The sequence below is a fragment of the Telopea speciosissima genome, chromosome 8, assembly GCF_018873765.1.
Source record: "Telopea speciosissima isolate NSW1024214 ecotype Mountain lineage chromosome 8, Tspe_v1, whole genome shotgun sequence".
NCBI classification, from domain to species: domain Eukaryota; kingdom Viridiplantae; phylum Streptophyta; class Magnoliopsida; order Proteales; family Proteaceae; genus Telopea; species Telopea speciosissima.
In genome coordinates, this window is record NC_057923.1 from 55,897,421 (window position 1) to 55,917,411 (window position 19,991).

The window sequence follows — 19,991 nt, forward strand, 5'->3', positions numbered from 1 at the left end:
CAGTCCTATAGAACTTTCCTTTAAGCTTTAAAGGACTACGTCGATCACACAGTTTTCCGGTCGCACCTCCACTTCATCCATCTTATTTAAATTCTCTATAAAATATGATCATCTATGTCACCGAATAAAATGAAATACCCTAACTACCCCTATGGAACTGAAAAGCAAGTTTACAAATTCGGTCGTATCTGTCTAACCAAGTGCTACTGCATCAAAATAGTGTAGTGTTTTCTCTGAAAAACTAATTAAGCTCAAGGCTCATGAACCCAGCTATATGTAATTATGATACTGCCACCGCTACATAAAAAACAACTTTGGTTGAACCAACTTTTGACCTGCTTTACCTATAATAATTTGTTTTGATTCCATATCCTACTTATTAAACCCTATCTAGTGGCATAAGCTTCAACCCCAGAAAGTACCCTATGTGCACACATGGACCAGAATTCCGAAGAAACGCCAACTGCATCATTTGCAAAGTATGCTCAAGTGTTCTGCTCATCATTAATCATGTTTATTTGTAATTGTCCGACTGTTTTCATATTGATTTTACATAGGTGGCTTGGTTATTTGCTCTTTCACCTTAACTGCTATAGTTTGTTTTGGTGTTCTTATTTATTGCTTTTGATATTTCATTCTTCTCACAGCCTAGTGCTATTTTTGAATTCTTTTGTTACTGCATTTTGATGTCCATGTTAGTTTTGACTCTTGATTTTCTAGTGCAGATGAAGACTGGGTGTGTGGCACTTGTTTTGTGTTTACACATTAGTGTTGATCCACCAGATGTAATTAAAATCTCTCCGTGTGCCAGGATGGAGTGCTGGATAGGTAAACTCTCATTTTATCCCGTCTCTATTAGTTTGTGCAAGGTGGTTTTCTATACGGAAAAGGGTTTTACTTACATTATATGATCTGCTATAATGTTGTCCATTTTTATTTTGTTTGCAAGAGTATACTGAAGTTGTCAAAGCTGCAAGTTGATTCAAATTTCAAAGCCATTTGGGCCTTCCAAGGTGAAGCATTGACTAGTCAACGACTAGTTGATGATTCGTGACAAATGTGATTATTTCTAGAAAGACAACATATGTGCAATGAAGCATAATACTCTTAGACATCGACCATTACTAAAACAGAAAGAGCACAATAGTTAATGTCTTAAAGTTGTGACTGCCAAAATAATAGGAAATCAAGAGAACATAAATAATAAGTAATGTTTGTTTTAATCACCCAAAAGCAAGTGATATTGGGTCATATCTGTCTAACCATCCCCCCACCCAAAAAAAAGGGAAAAGAGTTTAGGAACAGAAGGAAGAAAACACTAACATAGTGGCATAAGAGGCAGACCTGATGGAATCAATGAGTAGTTGACTGTAGGTGATCGAGTTGCTGATGCCGACTAGTACCAAAGTTGGACAAGGTGGTAAAATGATTAGTCCATGCTTTGACTGCACCAGTTGGTACTTTTGTCTGTCCTTGTTATGGTCAGAAAATCAAATGTCTTGTTGACTTAGAAATGAATGTTGACAATGTGTGTACTGCATTCTACTGAAGAGATGAGGAAGATAAATACAACCTCTTCTAACTACTGGGAGAAGCATGCAGCTTCTAGAATTAATCTGCTGAATTTCTACTATTGAGTCATATATTCAAGGAATTGTTTTTGTTCATGATGAATAAAAGCTTAAGTGCTCTGCACTCAGAAATAGCAAAATAATTGACTGAATTTTTGATCCACTTCTTTGGTGGTCAAAGCTTCAGTTAGTTAAGCCACACTTTTTCGCTTTTTTATCTTTTTCAACCCTTAGACAACTAAAGCATGATCTTATTGAGAATGTAATGGCAGTTTCTGGTAACAGCATGTGCAGTTCAATGCTATCAGTATCAGATCATTTTTGTCCCCTCTTCAGTGTGGCAGTTCACCATGTCAGTTTGAACTGTTTGAATGTCATAGTGTTGTGTCAGGTGGCTATTTGGTTTTGGAATTGATTACTGTGAGCAAACATATTAATGATGAGGAGCGCATTTTATGCTATGCTATTAATACTTTACTCGAATAGGGGCTCATCCGTTGATTCTTGGATGCGCGTTAGCGCTTTCATTTGTAGTTTTCTAAATGTTGTAATGCTTTCTTAGAATTCGTGAAGACTGCATCAAATTACATAGGCTTATGTAATTATGTTGGATAGATGGGGGTGGAAATGGATGAACTGGAGAAATTTTCTTTATTTTCATATGCTTAAGTAGACTTGATGGATTATTATAGTGGGGTGTGTTTTTTATTTTTTTTTAAAATGGCTGTCGTATATTTCTCAACTTATTTCTTTCCTTGGTTGGTAGATCCTTTTTCTATGGCAGCTCCGAAGGCACTTGAAACAATTGGTAAAACATTGCATTCTCAGTATGAAAGATGGCAACCCAGGGTAAGAGCATTATGCTTTGTATCACGTGAGGTTTTAATTGATCAATGCACTATATAAAATTGTAAACTCCAAACCTTTGGGATTGGAGCAGGCTCGCTATAAGCTTCAGCTTGATCCTACTGTGGAGGAAGTGAAGAAGCTCTGCAATGCCTGTCGCAAATATGCCAAGTCTGAGAGAGTGCTCTTTCACTATAATGGCCATGGTGTCCCCAAACCAACCACAAACGGTGAAATTTGGGTCTTCAATAAGGTTGGTAGCTAACATTTTCTCTGCGTGGTTCGTCTTTTTGAACAATTTATAAAGTGTGGTTCTTGGGTTTTAATATGTTAGTTGGGTCAGAGTTATACGCAGTACATTCCTCTGCCAGTCAATGACCTGGATTCCTGGCTGGAGACACCATCAATATATGTTTTCGACTGCTCTGCTGCAGGAAATATTGTCAATGCCTTTATAGAGGTTAGCAACATTATATCTCGTTCACTTGCCAGAGAGGTCTTTATTTGCATAGACATGATCTCTCTTCTGATATTATTTATTCTCTTTGGTTAGCGCCAAGATTGGAATTCTTCTGGTTCCTCTGGATCTTCCTTGAAGGACTGCATTCTTCTTGCGGCTTGCGAAGCACATGAGACTCTTCCTCAGAGTGATGAATTTCCTGCTGATGTGTTCACATCTTGCCTGACGACACCAATCAAGATGGCACTAAGATGGTAACTTCTTTTCCAACTCTGTTGCTCTCAGTCTGATTAGTTCTATTTGTTTGCTTCCTCTCTCCCTCTTGTGCATGCCCACTTACACACACGGACAGATTCTTGTTGATGATTGATAAACGATTTATTAATGAGAATTTGTACATACAACGTTTGGAGTCGTTTTAAACCCATAAAAAGGACGTACCCAGTGCAAGAGGCTCCCGCCACTGTGGGGTCTGGGGAGGGTCATAATGTATGCAGCCTTACCCCGCTTCACGGGTAGGCTGTTTCCCGACTGGAACCCGCAACCACTTGGTCACAATGGAGCTACCTTACTGTTGCACCGAGGTCTGCCCTCTTAGTTTTAAACCATAATAGCCTATAAATAATGGATAAAGAAGTCCAAAACTGTTCTTCAGTTTTTTTTCTGGTAGCTTGATGCAATCTGGGATTTGAAATCCCTGATTCGGATCGCTTATGGGCCTGCCCAAGGGAATAATAGTCGAAAGGTATAATAAAATGGTGTCTCAAGTCTACAAAGGGGAATGGAAATTTAGTAAATAAACAGAATCATAGTTGTCGAGGTGTCACCTAGGCATCGCCTAAGCAACCAGGCTCTTTCTTGGGTCCAAGGCGACAACACGCGTTGTTGACACTTCATGAGTTTACCTTGATTTATGTTTATTGTTTTGTTTTTTTGATTAATATGCTTATATTATATACTATGCTTTGTTTATTTATGTTGGTTTTCTCATATTAAGCCACTTTGCATAACTATATCATATTGCATTGATATGGCTTCTATGTTGTATATAAACATAATGCGATTTTCTTATTGACACCCCTTAAACTGTCAAATATTTTGTAACCTTAGTTTTTCCCTTTTAGTTTAACACACTTCTTTCTCATCCAATAAGAGTAATTATTGTAATTTCACTCGTATACTCGAAAAAATGTGCAAGATAATGGCGGTTTTTAATAATGACTTGATGATATTTCACTTTCAAATTATTTTTGAAAACCTTTTTATACCCCTAACTTGAAGAACTTTTGGGAATAAGACAATGGGCAATTAAGTGAGGTGTCGTGTTCTAAATACACCTATAGAGGTGCCATTTAGACAGTCCCTAATATAATTATATAAAATTATTGCTATATTGTATATAGTCATTAATTGACGCCTAGGGTGCCTAGGCGCAGGTGCCTTCTTCCTAAGCACCCCTCCAATGTCTTGGATCGCCTAGTCACCTTGACAACCATGAACAGAATCTTAAAGGGGTAGTTTGGTAGATAACTAGGAGTTAGGACACAAAAGTGTATTTAAAGGATAAGGTTAGTAATGCAGAATTGGTCTCGAATCAGGGAAGAGCCAATGGGAGATCAATCGCAACATGATCGTATATAGGGCCAAACATAATTAAAAACGGAAATATTTTTCTACTCTTCTTTATTAATTTCTTTTACATATGAAAGAAGAAACAAAAAAGGATATGACCAAGGCTTCACCACCTGGCCTGCGGGAATGGAATCACCGTCATACTCAACCTATTGCTTCACCACAATAAGGCTGGAGCTGCATCACCACAGTCCAAGCAACAGTATCATGACTGACTTAAAGAGAGGCAAAAGCCAAGTTTCTCAATCACTCAAAATTATGGGCAGCGTGTCTCCCCTTTAGTTATAATAATCAACCGACAACTATAAGAATAGTAAGTCTTGGCTACTAAGTAGCTTACGAAATAGCAACTCTAGGGGGGAAAAAATTCTAGAAAGAAGATTTAGTTGCTAAAACACAAAGAAAGAACAGAAAATAGTAACTACCAAATAGGAATTGACTAACAACTAAGACCCATTACAAAAAGTAATAACTAAAGTAATAGTAGATCTAACAGAATATTCAAGTAATCTTCTAGATAAATCCTTTCCAGACAATTCACATGTGGCCATGCAAATCTTCATTCAATCTTCTAGAATATCCTCCATGGAAATCTCCTCCAAATCTTCCAAAACAAACAATAAACACAAAAATAGAAACTCATTACTTAATCCTGTATATGACTAAAATCCATGATATTTTGACTTGTAAGATTTGCTCCATTGCGATAGTAATCCCGAAAATATTAAGCGCATGGTGCATATAAACCATTGGACTGTCAACTTAAGCCTAACTTAAACAAAAACTTAGGCCATAGGTTTAGTTGGACCCAATAAACTAAACCAAAACCCAAAACAACGGGCCCATCTTCTCATCTTGCTGGAATTCTGCATCAGGTAGATTAGGCATTAAAAATAATTAAGGATGGAAGAGGAATAAGGATGATGGGAGGGGTGTTCCCTGGAAATAGATCCTGGTTGTAGCATGTGAAACAGGTCCCTATTTCAATTCGATGCTCACAACAGGAAGGTATTAGGGACTGAAACTCTAGGGCTAGGGTCGATTATGGATAGACTATCTATGACCAAAATATGAAGATGAACAGAGGGGAGGGGAGGGGAGGGGAGGGAGATCGACCCAACTCTTGTTGGCTGCTATTACCCGGAACAGGATAGGGTAGGACAGTAAAGAACAAACAAAAAAAGGAATGAAAAAGAGAAATAATGAAGGGGAGTAAGGATCAGAATAAGAGTAAGTAGGGAGACGATACGACCGCACCTTAGAAGGAATTTAACGACAGCGGGAGCGAAAGAAATGCCATACGACCAGCAGTCGCACCACACCAGTACGGTAACACAAATCCAAGTCTCTTTTCAATCAATTACTAGTCTCCATTGTTGGGTAGCTTACATATAAATAAAAAGAAAAGGAAGACTCCTATTCAAACTCCAAACTCAAACAAGGAAACTACCAACTTATCTCTTACGTAGCTAACCCGAAACAAAAACACAATAACTAAATAAACAAGTAAATCACTACCAGTCCCCTTTGGACCAAAAACCCGGTGTAAGTCTGGTTAGCCTAGGTTTGGGTTGCCAAATCTGGTAGTGTTGGTTCAGCCACGTTAGTGCTACTGCATCATAGCTGCTAGAGTTGTGGGTATTGCTGGCAGTATGGAAATTCACGTTTTGTGCTGTCCTGTAATTGTATTTTTTTGTTAGCTGGTGGCATTTACTGCTGTCCTACTCTTGTCTGATGCACTTCCATGTGTCTCTCAGGTTCTGCTCACGTTCGTTACTGCGTGATACTCTTGACCACTCTCTCATAGACAGAATTCCTGGCCGCCAAACTGACCGGAAAACTCTTCTTGGGGAACTGAACTGGATTTTTACAGCAGTGACTGACACAATTGCTTGGAATGTCCTCCCGCATGGTAATCTACTGCTAATACTTTGATGGGCCTATGCAGTCATCTACTTAAAACTGTGGAGTTTGCTCCTTTCCTTATCTTCTATTTAGGAGACAATTTGGTCTACTTTGATCTTGGTTTTCCTGCAGATCTTTTTCAAAGGTTGTTCAGGCAAGACCTGCTAGTTGCTAGTCTGTTCCGGAACTTTTTACTTGCGGAGCGGATTATGCGGTCTGCAAACTGTTCTCCAATTTCATATCCAATGTTACCTCCAACTCATCAGCATCATATGTGGTACACATCTGATGATGCTCTCATGGGCTGTGATCCCTGTTATTTTTTCTTTTATGATGTTATGACTTACATTATTTTTTCTTTTCATGTGGTCACTCTTTATTTTTTTTATGTTCTCTGCAGGGATGCCTGGGACATGGCTGCCGAAATTTGCCTTTCTCAGCTTCAGTCATTGGTTGAGGAACCTAATGCAGAATTTCAGGTATCCATTCCTAAGAGCGCTGAAGGAAAAAAAAGTGACAGCATTTTGTTTTTCCTGTGACATGTTCCCATTGCCACTTGAAAATGCTTAATATTTGTGTGTTTCTGGTTGATGATGTTCAGCCAAGTCCTTTTTTCACGGAGCAGCTGACAGCTTTCGAGGTGTGGCTTGACCATGGATCTGAGCAGAAAAAACCACCAGAGCAGTTGCCAATTGTTCTTCAGGTAAGGTGCTTGCCAATTTTACAGATGCTCTTGAAGGTGTGATGATAAAGAAGCTTCACTGCTTGTATTTCCACAGTTCCTTGTGGTAATCCCACTGATTCATGGTTGGATCTCATGAAACCCCAACAGAAATTTTTAGTTTTGATAACCCATGGGAATTCATAGTTTATAAATTATGTTTGAAAAGAGAAAACCTTCACAACATCAATACTTTAATTTCTTGGAGTCAGGTTCATGCTTTTTAAACCTTTTCTGTTCAATGTTGTTTTCTATTATACGATCTTGATTCATTTTTGAATTGGTTAGGTCTTCTGGTTTTTCATTTATTCCCTTTTGTTCTTTTCACTTTTTCTTGAATATATTTTCTGCCTAAGTTGTAAGTTGTTTTCATTTAGGTTTTGCTTAGTCAATGCCACCGATTTCGGGCACTTGTACTTCTTGGAAGATTCCTCGACATGGGACCTTGGGCTGTTGATCTGGTACTTGATGATTATTTTGTTGTTACTGTTCACTTTGCACTGAATATGCAATTTGATTTATAAAGTTATCATATCTTAATGATCTGATGTATGCCTGCTGCTTCTTCCTGTAGGCCCTTTCAGTTGGAATATTCCCGTATGTACTCAAGCTACTGCAAACAACAGCAATTGAATTGAGGCAAATTCTTGTTTTCATATGGACAAAGATCCTTGCTCTTGATAAGGTATCTCCTTATATGTATTTTACCCCTGCTTCTTTCCTTTGATGTATACCTTGGAGGGGGTGGGGGGTGGGTAACTAGTTGCTAATATCTTGTGGCTCCAACTCTTTATATTAACATAGGAAGTGGTTTTATTCTTTTTAAAATTTAAGGGCATATAGTTTGCAGTGTGGGAGCATGTGAAATACTTCAAGTTTCAACACGTGTCTGACCATTTTTTTTTGGTTGCAAAAATCAGTAATTGATTATAGAAATAAGAGAAAAAAGAAAAGTAACCTTTTCTAGATGGGATGATGATCAGTTCAAAACCTCTCTTTTTGTTCTTCCAGGTCTTCTGCACACACACGCACAATGTAATTTGCACTCTCTTTTTTCTCCTTAAATTTATAGTGATAACTAACATTCCGTGTTTTGTGCCCTATTCTGTAGTCATGTCAGGTTGATTTAGTAAAGGATGGCGGTCATATATACTTTATAAGGTTTCTTGATAGCCTGGATGCATATCCAGAACAACGTGCAATGGCTGCATTTGTTTTAGCTGTCATTGTTGATAGCCATAGACGTGGACAGGAAGCCTGTATCAAAGCCGATCTGACACATGTGTGCTTGAAACATCTTCAACTTGCTGCTCCTCATGAAGCACAAACTGAGCCATTGCTTCTTCAGTGGCTTTGTCTCTGTCTAGGAAAGCTGTGGGAGGATTTACTGGAGGCACAGATAATAGGTTTGCAGGCAGATGCACCAATAATATGTATACCGTTATTGTCAGAGCCCCAACCTGAGGTTTCCTTTCTTCTTTACTTTCCACAACTTCAATCTGGTCTTCCTTCTGATACTTCGTTTCTCTTTACCCTGTGTTTGTTGGGTGATGATCAATTATAAGATAACATGTTTCAGGTTCGAGCTTCTGCTGTTTTTGCGCTGGGTACCCTTCTTGATGTTGGATCTGATTCACCCAGGGATGGGGTTGGAGGTGATGAGGAATGTGATGATGATGAAAAGCTTAAAGCTGAGATAAATATTATTAAAAGTCTTCTAAATGTAGTTTCAGATGGAAGCCCACTGGTTCGGGCAGAGGTTGCTGTAGGTATGTGATCAGGCCTCCAGAATCAGACAATCTTTTTTACATGGTAGGAACCTCATGGTTTGCTGGTGCTTTTATTAGCTTAATAATATAAGCATCTATTTATCTGCTGTTCTTCCTCTCTGTCCTAAACAAGAAGTTTGTTATTTTCTGGAAGAGCTCCAGTAGCTAATAGTTTCAACAACATTAGAAAGATGATGATCATACTTGAGCCACAGTTGCAGTTGTGCAAAATCCGGCGGCAGCATGAAGAAGCAGCTTAGGATATAAAAAAAAGAAGACAAGGAGTGATGAATAATATGTCAGTCTGCCTGTATGATTTTATATTAAGTGAAAAATATTTGTAGTTTCTGTTAAATAATGGGGGTAGAATATGCCTTTATGCTACGGCTTGGTGTCTATATAACTTCTAGTTGACTGAAATTTTTGGGTCCTTAATGTTGGAGTGGTACATAAAATTATAAATATCTGTTCAAAAGCATATTTACAGTAAGAATCACACTTAACTGCAGTATGCTGTAATTTCGTCACAAGTATTATGCTTTATGAGGGCGTTTATGCTTTTATCTGAAATCTCTACAGTGGAAGGCCTCTCGTTGTATATGTACACTGTGTTTCTGTCCCTTTAGTCTTGCTGCTAAACAAGTGTACTATCTTTGTGGCCCTAGAAAATATTTATTAAACTTTGTAATTTGTTTGTCAGTGTATGGACATATTCAGTCGTATGCATAATTTGACATGTACACCCTGTGGTCAATGTTTGTGTTTTTCTCTTGGCTTTTTTTTTTTTGGGGGGGGGGGGGGGGAGAGGGGGTTATTCTGGTTTTGGGATGTCTATTTTGCTTCCTGCAGTTAACATTAATCGTCAACTGACAATGAGTTGGTCTTATGTTTTGACAGCTCTTGCACGCTTTGCCTTTGGCCACAATAAGCACCTGAAATCAATTGCTGCTGCATACTGGAAGCCGCAATCTAACTCTCTGTTGAGTTCCTTACCATCTTTGGCTTCTATGAGAAGTCCCAGTGGTGGATATACTAACTCAAGCCAATATATGCAGCATGGAAGTACTATTCCTACCCAAATTGGTCCTGTAATGAGAATGGGCAGTGACAGCATATCCGGGGGTCGAGATGGAAGGGTGTCTACCAGTAGTCCTCTTTCTACTTCTGGGATAATGCATGGGTCTCCATTGTCGGATGATTCATCTCAGCACTCTGATTCTGGAATATTAGTAAATGAGAGCTCTAGTAATGGGGTCATTAACTATTCAAGACCTAGACCCCTTGACGGTGGAATTTATTCTCAATGTGTTTTGGCAATGTGTTCTCTGGCCAAAGATCCATCTCCTCGAGTTGCAAGCCTTGGCCGGCAAATACTTGCCATTATTGGTATCGAACAAGTTGTTACTAGGTCGTTACGGTTCGGTGGTGGCAGTTTTCGGCAGGGTGATGCAACTTCAACTCCAACCCCTAACCTTGCTGGACTGGCACGGTCATCATCGTGGTTTGACATGAATGGAGGTAACTTTTGAATGGTGCTATTCAGTGTTATTCTTGTCTCTTCAATTAGTACTGATAATTTTTGCAAGTGCCATTGAATCCATTAACTTTGTCAGCTAATTATGGTTTTCGGACTGATGTTCATTAAGTTTTAGCTTTGCTTGCTATGTTTTACATTTTCTCTACAAGTCATGAATTTTCTTCTGTTGTACTTTCTGACAGGTCATTTACCACTGACATTTAGAACTCCTCCTGTTAGTCCCCCTCGACAAAATTACTTGCCAGGAATGAGGAGAGTTTGTTCACTAGAGTTCAGGCCACACCTGCTGAACTCCCCAGACTCGGGGTTAGCTGATCCACTTTTAGGTTCTAGTGGTACTCCTGGGACTTCAGAGCGCAGTTTGCTTCCTCAATCAACGATCTACAATTGGAGTTGTGGTCATTTCTCAAGGCCACTCCTTACAGCAGCTGATGATAATGAAGAGATATTGTCCAGAAGAGAGGAAAGGGAAAAAATTGCACTGGATCGCATAACTAAATGCCAGCATTCTTGTAAGAGCTTCTTTACACACATTTCTCCCAATTTCTTTATTATTATTTTCTGCTTTTGGAAATGTACTTATATGGTTCCTTATCTCCTTTTTGCAGCTGTTAGCAAGCTGAGCAATCAAATTGCTTCTTGGGATACCAAGTTTGAGACAGGTACAAGAACAGCTTTGCTGCAGCCTTTTTCTCCTGTTGTAGTTGCTGCTGATGAGAATGAAAGGATCAGGTATGGAATCCTATTTTATTGAAACTTCAAGTTAATAAAAAAATATAGTCAACAAATAAAAATTTCATTTACGAAAAATATTAAAGTTTATTAATTTAAGTATTAATTATATGAATTAGAAGTTAAAACTTTAATTAGATAAACATATTAAGTTTGATAGGGAGTTGAGTTCCAACTGTGTGACAGGTGAGGCCATTCTCTCTCTGGGCCTCTTTTATGCCACCTGGCAGTGTTTGGTGGGATTGGTTGGCCCCAAATTTGTTGATTGACATAGCACCGCTCTTGGCAGCAGGCAGGGGTTGTGAGTGTTGCTTTGTGTGCCTGAGTCAGAGTTAATAGACTTTGTATGGTAGTGTGATGTAGTCCAATCAATCCTTGAGTTAATTTCAGTCAATTCTGTTACATGTGAAGAATTGTTTTGAAAACTGTCAGGACTTTTTTGATGAACAGGGAAGGGACTGAACAGAACATAACAGGAAAACCCCATATGGTGAGACCCTCAAGATAGGCTGCTGGGATTTGAATGCGGTCTATTCAGGGGATTGCCCACCTATGGAATAACGGGAATGAGCAACAGAAATTGGGCCATGCAGCAGGAGCACCTTCTCCCTGCATGTCAGGCAAAACCCTTTCCCAATTTAATGTGTATAAAAACGTAAATGTACTAAATGAGACGGTATTTCTAATTAAAATTTGAGAAAAAAAAATGATGGAAATCCTTGTGGTAAAATCTACAGAATTTTTTTGTTATCTAAAGATGGAAATGGGATAGCTAATCTAGTTTTGTGGATTTGCTGAATTGAATCCAAACAACAAATCTTCAATCCACACAATTGGATATGGGCCAATTTCTAATTCTGGGATTTGGAGGTCCTCTGTATCTCCAGTTCCATTTATCTGAATGTAGCCTGTGTTTTGGCTTAGGGTTCTTAATAAATTGAGATATAGCCTTGTTGTTAGCAGTTTCTTAAATTTTGTCTTTTTCCTTCAGGATATGGAACTATGAGGAAACTACTCTTCTCAACAGTTTTGATAACCATGATTTCCCTGACAAAGGAATTTCTAAACTTTGCCTTGTGAATGAGCTAGATGACACCTTGCTTCTTGTTGCTTCATGTAAGATTCATTGCTGGTATGTTTGATAAGGAAAACAGTGGTTATAGTTAGCCACTCCTGGAGGATGGTGTATTCCATATTAAATTGAATGGTGTATTTTTAATTATAGGTGATGGAAATATCCGTATTTGGAAAGATTATTCTTTGAGGAGTAAACAAAAGCTTGTAACTGCATTCTCTTCAATTCAAGGTCATAGACCTGGTGTACGGAGTGTGAATGCTGTTGTGGATTGGCAGCAGCAGTCTGGATATTTGGTACATATTCAGTTCAAGAATGTTGACTGATTTATGATATTTTTTTTAGTATTTCCTGTTAATTTTTCTTCAACATACACTCTGTTGCAACCAGTATGCTTCTGGAGAGATATCATCCATCATGCTATGGGATTTGGATAAAGAGCAGCTTGTCAATTCTATTCCAACATCATCGGAAAGCAGTGTCTCAGCATTGGTGAGCTTTGTTTCTTTGTTTTCTTTGTGTGCTTTTGAGTATTTTGTCCCTTTGAAGAGTTGCAGTTGATATCTACATTCGCTTTCTTCAATCCTTTGCTGTGTTTACCCATATGTTTTCTCTGTGTGCTTTTAAGTTATTTTCCTTTTTGGACTGTAGATTTTGTTTTAGGCAATTTGGTGTGCACGAATGCTGTCAAAATCGCTCTGAATGAAAATATTTTTTTGGACATCAAAAGTTCAATACAAATGAATATTTTACCGCACTTTTGATTTTTAGCAATGTTTTACCATATTAAGATTTATGGATTTTTTTGATTTGAGAAAAACCCCTTAGAAAGTTGAAAATCCAGTTTTTGTTCTTGAACTGGGGGTTGGCTTTTTTTCCTTTTGGGATTTGATTTTTTAACTATTTTTATTGGATTCAAATTGGGGGGGGGGTATTTGCTTATTTATGAATAATATCTTAAGAAAATGAAATATTCATTTACTTAAATGATATTAGGCGTAAATGATTGTCTGTCCTGGTTTCTGGCATAAATAAGTGTCTGTATACCATGGTTTGCATAGATAGGTGTCTGTATTCGAGCGAATTGGGGTAATTTTTTGTTTCGTATTCCATCTCGTCTCAATTCTGGGAAAAAACAAGATCCCGCGAGTTTTAGGTCCATGGCTTCCTTACCATTCAGTTGACTGACTGCAATGGAGGATGATGTATAGGTGGCATATCAGGTAGAAGGAAGCCTGAAGTAGCCATACACTCGGACGACTTTTACATATACTCTTCCAAGGGATGGTAGTTCTAGTCAGGAACAGTCTTCTTCCTAGGAAAAGTCATTCAGGAAACCACAGGTTAGTGGTTCATCTATGGCATCTTCACGAACTAACCGGCCATGTTCTCCACCTTGACGTGGTTTTGACAGCCTTCCTGTGATAACAAAGGCTGTCATTCAGTTTTTTATGTGCAAAGGGTCCAGACATATTAGTGCTTAGTGTCCCAACCGTTTGGTAGCTTATATAGATAAGAATCCTTCTATACCTTATGTACCAGGAAAACAACTAACTTTTGAGACAGTTAATTTGGTGGCAGAGCATGGGCCGAATGAAGTCAATGGCAATGATATTGATGAGGAGTGACACCCTTGTTATGTTCTTCGTCCTATTTTGACCACTCACAAGGTTTCTAAGAATGAATATTGGTGCTACAACAGTATGTTTCAAATCCGCGTGAAGTGCACTAATCAATTATGCAGCATCGTGATCAATAAATGTCATCTCTGAAGACGCTGTTTGTAACCTAGAATTGCAGACAAAGCCACATTCACATCCAAATCCTTACAAAGTTGCATGGCGTGAACAACACTAATCTCAAGATTACTGATAGGTGTTTGTTCACATACTCTATTTGTGGATATATGGATACAGTACAATGTGACGGCCTCCCTCTGAAAGTGTGCCATATTCTTGATCAACCGTGGTTGTTTGGTAAGAAGGCACAACATTGTGGGTATACGAATACCTACTCTTGCAAACACGACAACAAAGAAATGTAGTTTCTTCTCGCTAAAGATCTCCCCAACATGGATGGCTCCTTGGTCCTTATCCAAACTCGACAGACATGCCCAATCTGGTTTTTTGGTCTAATAAGGGTTGGTAGTAGTTTAGTTAGTCTTTTTGTCTTTTGTTTATATGTTTTGTTACGTAGGAATTGGAGATAGGGAGATAAGAGTTTGGTTGCAAGTTAGTTTCAGTTTTAGAGTCTAGTTAGGAGTCTTTATTTCCTCTTTATATACTTGCATGTACCCAATACAGGAGACAGATTTGAAATACAAAGTGCTTGGGTTGCTCAGAGTGAGTGTGTGGTTTTGTGATTCCCTCTCTCCCCTGTAACTCTTACATTGCATCTCAAATTTCTTCCGTTCAGTCGTTCACTAATAGGCCCTCCACTATTTGGAGGTTCCTCCTAGATATTGTACTCTAACCTTATGGTGCAACATTATTTATCTTCAGCTATAGCACAACTTCAGATGATGATGTGTAATGGAGGTTCACTCTCATCAATAGACATATCAGACATTCAGCAGCTTAGGTGGTCACTTTTATTCTGTGGAAGCCCAGGATACACGATGCCATTGTAGATTTGATGTCTGAAAGGGTTTGGTCAGACCTTGATCATGTTCAGGTCATTCTTTTCCATTGTAGGGATGCTTTAACCAATATTCTCTCTTCTTGACCTTTCTTATTTTGGGTGGTTCATGGCTCAGGTCCCTAGGGGCTTGTACTTCTAGTGTGCGACTAGTTGTACTTCAATCTAATAAATTGTTTCTCATCAAAACTAATTTATTACAACAATAACTCAGCCTTATCCCTACTAAATGGGGTTGGCTACATGGATCCATGCCCTCCAATCAGCTCTATTCGAGGTCATACTTGATACAAGGCCTAAGCTCTGCATGTCTTTCCTCATCACTTCTCCTAAGGTCATTTTAGGTCTGCCCCTGGCTCTTTTAGTTCTTTCAATTTGAATCAAATCACTCCTCCGTACTGGAGCATCCAAAGGCCTCTGTTGAACATGGACATGCCACCTCCATACTGGAGCATCCAAAGGCCTCCGTTGAACATGGACATGCCACCTCAAATGACTTTCTCGTAGCTTATCATGTATCAGAGCTACTCCCAAACCAGCTCTAATATAATCATTCCTTACTTTATCCTTCATAGTTTTGCCACTCATCCATCTTAACAGTCTCATCTCCTCTACACTGAGTTTATTATCTATATGATGCTTCTTAATTGCTCAACATTCCGCTCCATGCATCATAGCCGGTCGTATAATTGTCCTATAAATTTTCCTTTAAGTTTTAAAGGAATACGTGGATCACACAACGCTTCGAATGCACCTCTCCACTTCAGCCATCTTATTTTAATTTTCTGTGAAACATCATCCTCTATATAACCTTTATTTATGATTGAGCCCAGATACCTAAAATAATAACTTGGTAGAATCTCCCTCTCATCAATTTTCACCACCTCGTTATTCGTCCTAGTGTAATCAAACTTACACACCAATGATACCATATACTCCGTCTGCATTCTACTTAAAACCTTTTGGTTCCAAGGTTGATCTCCACAATTTCAACTTGGCGTTGATCCCTGCTTTTGTCTCATCCACCAAAACAATATTATAAGCAAAAAGCATACACCAAGGAACCTCATCTTGAATGTCTCTAATTAAGTCATCCATGATAAATACAAACAAATAAGGGCTTAAAGGTGATCCTTGATGTAACCTAGTTGTAATTGGAAATTCACCACCTTGGCCGTCCACAGTTCTTACATTTATCACTACACTATCAGGCATATCTTTAATTATGGGTACATATTTACTTGAAACACTTCTCTTCTCTAGTACTTGCCAGATTAACTTTCTAGGAACTCTGTCATAAGTTTTTTCTAGGTTAATAAAGGCCATATAGAGATCCTTCTTGCAATCTCTAAATCTTTTCTTAAGCCTCCTAATTAGATAAATAGCTTCCGTCTTGGATCTTTCTAGCATAAAATCAAATTGGTTATCCGTTATAGGTGTTTCTTGTCTCAAGTAGGTTCCAATAACTCTCTCCCTTAATTTCATAATATGACACTTTAGTTTTATGCCTCTATAGTTATTGCAGCTTCAAATATAACCTTTATTTTGATAAATCAACGATTCTTCTCCTCCATTCATCAGGCATTTTCTTTGTGCTCATAATCTTATTAAACAGCTTGGTTAGTCGAGATAGACCACATATACTTAAGTTCTTCCACACTTCTATTGGGATCTCATCCGGGCCTTGTGCCTTGCCTACTTTCAACCTCCTTAAAGCTTCTCTTACTTCAGACACTATTCTTCGTATGTATCAACGACATGTGGTATCTTAATGGGAATGCAGTCTTCTAGAACACTATTACTTGAAGTTTTCATTTAGTAGGCTGCATAAATAGCCACCATCTCTTCTTACTGTCCTCGTCCCTTATTAGTATTTTACCATCTTCACTTTTAATACATCTAACATGGTCGAGATCTCTTCTCTTCCTTTCCCTTACTTTAGCTATCTTATAAATAGTTTTTTCCCCTTCAAGAAAGAATGACTTGGAAGACAAATTTAATTTTCACAACCGTTGGAAGCAATAGAAACAGGAAAATACATTAGACTTCACAACATGCCTTGCACCTATGACTGACCTTTGTATTCAAAGAATGACTTACTCTTTACCAATAAAAAAAAAGGAAGAATTGAAGTTCATATAAAGGTTTATCATTTTATATGCAAAGAGACCGGTAGAAATTTGTACTCACCATGGAACTATGCGGAAGGTCATCTTGGCAAAATTTTCGTATGTCAAAGGCACCCTGCTTATTTTAGAGCCCATATTAAGAATGTTCATCTGGGGCTTTCAGTTGGAAGGAAAAGGACTGTGTGGAACCTGGTTTCTATTATGCTGGAGGGTGGTAGGAACGGAGCCAACAAATATTTCAGGGCAAGTGCTGGCCAAAGCCAAGGATCAGAAAACATTATCAACTAGCTTTTTGGCTTTTGCATGTTCCTGAGTCCTTAATGGAGTTAAAGTGGCAGCAATGGGGCTGATACTTTGCTACCTAAGCTATAATGGGGACTTCTACCCTTTTGATTCTCAAAAATATATATTATTTATTCCCTTAATAAGTTGAGTTCACCTTTCTCCTCGTTTCTTTCTACCCCCTTTTTTCTTGTTCTTTCTATCAGTGTAATTTTATTATTTATTATATTTTCTTTCTTTTTAGCAGCCATAATTTCACCCTATGACAAACTCTCTTATTTGTGCCATTTTGTAGTCTGCTTCTCAAGTTCATGGTGGTCAGCTAGTTGCTGGTTTTGTGGATGGTTCTGTCAGACTATATGACATTCGTACTCCAGAAATGTAAGTCTCCTCAAATAGATGGTTTCCCTAAGAATGCACGATTGTTGGACCTCTTTTGTTTTTTTTTGTTTTGATAGTTGTTGGACCTCTTTAATCTTGGAATGTTCCACTATTTTGCGGTCTATTGACCAAGCAGAGGATGCTTTAGTTTGGAACTTTTAGTTTTAGTTTTTTTTTTGTTCTCTCTTCTTTCTATTGCTTTTTGGTGAATTCAGTCTATGTAATGTTACTTATGTCTGTCTCTTTTATTTGAAGGCTTGTTTGTGCAACCCAGCCCCACACACAGAGAATAGAAAGGGTTGTGGGGATCGGGTTTCAACCAGGATTCCATCCGGCAAAGGTATATGAAGGATTGGAGTTAGTTCTATGTGAAATTGGGTTTTTTTTTTCACTACCTGAAATGCTATTGATCATGCTTGTTTTACATAATTTCTCTTAAAAATATCCTTTGTAGTTAGGTTAAAGCAAGGTTGTACAATGTTTTCATGCACTTTTTATATATGATCACCATGCAGATTGTCAGTGCATCCCAAGCCGGTGACATTCAGTTTCTAGATGTCAGAAATCACACTGATGCCTACCTCACAATCGATGCTCATAGGGGTTCACTTACAGCCTTGGCCATTCATCGCCATGCTCCCATTATTGCCAGTGGCTCTGCCAAGCAGCTTATTAAAATTTTTAGCCTTGGAGGAGAACAACTTGGCACCATCCGATACTACCCTACCTTCATGGCCCAGAAGATTGGGTCTGTAAGCTGTCTCACTTTCCATCCTTACAAGGTCCTGCTTGCCGCTGGTGCTGCTGATTCTCTAGTCTCAATTTATGCTGATGAGAACTCTCAAAATAGATGAACATGCACCCCCACCCCACCACAACAAATTTCTCACATGGGACGACACAGGCATCGTACATACATTATTTGGTTGAATGTGGCTTAATTGGAGCATCTGCATTGTGTGGGCTGCCATTCATTCTCTTCGGCTCTTCAGTTACCCCTGCGGTCACATACTGGTCGGGCCCGTCTTTGAAAATTGTATGGTATATATTCATTAGCCTCCATGTCAGAGGGTCGTGCATATTGGGCAGGAAGGCTGCGCATCTCTGGGAGGCTTTTGCAAATAATCCGATATATAGGTAAAAGTTGTAAATATTTGCTTCTCTTGCTTTTTTTTTTTTTTTTTTTTTTTCCCCCCCTTTGGCATATTTTTATTTCTTATTGGTGCTTTCCCCCTGCCCTATCTCTTTGTTCAATTTGTACAATTGACAATGGTTTATTTATAAATGAAGTGTCAACAGACTTGAAGTCGGGAAATGGGTCTATGCGGGCTGTACACTCACAACTTTCCTTTATCTTGTATTTTGTTTGGTTCAATTGGGCATCACATTTTTTATATCATCAAAAAAAAAAAAAAAAAAAAGGGTGTGTTGGGGGGAGAGTGGGGAGGGGGGGCGAGGAATGAAGAGAGTAAATTTGTTATACTGACTTGATATGAGCTATTTAGGCAAGGATTTGCTCATCTCGCTCACTGTTATAGAATGCAATTCTAGTCTGGATTGGATAGGTCTAATGTGATCTGAAAGGTTGTGGTTTCTTGAGCTTTGAAGTCTGAACAATATTTTCTATTATTCTCCAACACCTTGACATGCCTAGTTCTAGATGTTCAGTTCAATTGGATCATTACTTGGATTACTCAGCCAGATAAAGGAGAGAGCTTTAATGGGAATTCAGAAAGCCATCTTTCCATGAAATTTGGTAGAGTCACCGTGTGACCAAACTTCAGGCCAATAAGTCAATGAATGGCAGATCAAGAAGAGTTTTATATGGGAAAGTTTATGCAAAACTCAAGGAGAGCGAGAGCTCTTCCTGGAGTCTATTATGTCTTCATTGTTGCATTAATTGTAATCCTTAACGAGAACTTAAAAAGGGAACATGCCATTAGCACCATTAAAAAATAAAAAGAGAATATACCAATACATAGCTGGGTAGATTGGTATATTGTTGAATCTAAAATTTAACGTGCAGTCAATCTTGACCATTTTCTGTATATCCTACCTCGTGGCGAAACATGGTGGATTGGTGGTAGTCCATATATGTTCTCTAGGCTTGTTGGATTAGAAAACTTTTCCTAGGGCTCAGCCTCTCTCTAGAGCAGTGAGATTTCTGTATTAGTATCTTATCTTCCGTACACGTGTCTGATTGATACCTTATCAATGAATTGGTTCTTGTTCACAAGATCAAGTAAAAGTATTGAGGTTTCTGATGAAAACCTGAAGTGAATTGGCTCAAGTTAAAGGTTGATGGTTGCTCGTT

General features: G+C 38.5%; 1 protein-coding gene across 4 annotated transcripts in view; it reads left to right on the forward strand.

Annotated features, from left to right (window-relative positions):
• The window catches only part of LOC122670956 (regulatory-associated protein of TOR 1-like), a 33,063-nt gene extending 14,080 nt beyond the window's left edge, over positions 1 to 18,983 (forward strand). The window contains exons 2-23 of one of the 4 annotated variants that reach the window (XM_043868008.1): positions 726 to 828; positions 2,338 to 2,420; positions 2,512 to 2,670; positions 2,752 to 2,877; positions 2,971 to 3,131; positions 6,267 to 6,421; positions 6,547 to 6,691; positions 6,815 to 6,893; positions 7,016 to 7,117; positions 7,513 to 7,596; positions 7,710 to 7,820; positions 8,247 to 8,600; positions 8,715 to 8,904; positions 9,802 to 10,422; positions 10,624 to 10,953; positions 11,050 to 11,173; positions 12,165 to 12,289; positions 12,399 to 12,544; positions 12,639 to 12,740; positions 17,592 to 17,677; positions 17,933 to 18,017; positions 18,193 to 18,983. In XM_043868008.1, the coding sequence (XP_043723943.1) occupies positions 726 to 828; positions 2,338 to 2,420; positions 2,512 to 2,670; positions 2,752 to 2,877; positions 2,971 to 3,131; positions 6,267 to 6,421; positions 6,547 to 6,691; positions 6,815 to 6,893; positions 7,016 to 7,117; positions 7,513 to 7,596; positions 7,710 to 7,820; positions 8,247 to 8,600; positions 8,715 to 8,904; positions 9,802 to 10,422; positions 10,624 to 10,953; positions 11,050 to 11,173; positions 12,165 to 12,289; positions 12,399 to 12,544; positions 12,639 to 12,740; positions 17,592 to 17,677; positions 17,933 to 18,017; positions 18,193 to 18,531 (3,810 nt within the window). In that variant the 3' untranslated portion in view covers positions 18,532 to 18,983. Of the gene's footprint in view, positions 1 to 720; positions 829 to 2,337; positions 2,421 to 2,511; positions 2,671 to 2,751; positions 2,878 to 2,970; positions 3,132 to 6,266; positions 6,422 to 6,546; positions 6,692 to 6,814; positions 6,894 to 7,015; positions 7,118 to 7,512; positions 7,597 to 7,709; positions 7,821 to 8,246; positions 8,601 to 8,714; positions 8,905 to 9,801; positions 10,423 to 10,623; positions 10,954 to 11,049; positions 11,174 to 12,164; positions 12,306 to 12,398; positions 12,545 to 12,638; positions 12,741 to 17,591; positions 17,678 to 17,932; positions 18,018 to 18,192 lie in introns of those variants that run through there. The other 3 variants (XM_043868009.1, XM_043868010.1, XM_043868011.1) reach the window with 3 other exon arrangements.
• The last annotated feature ends 1,008 nt before the right edge of the window (positions 18,984 to 19,991 follow it).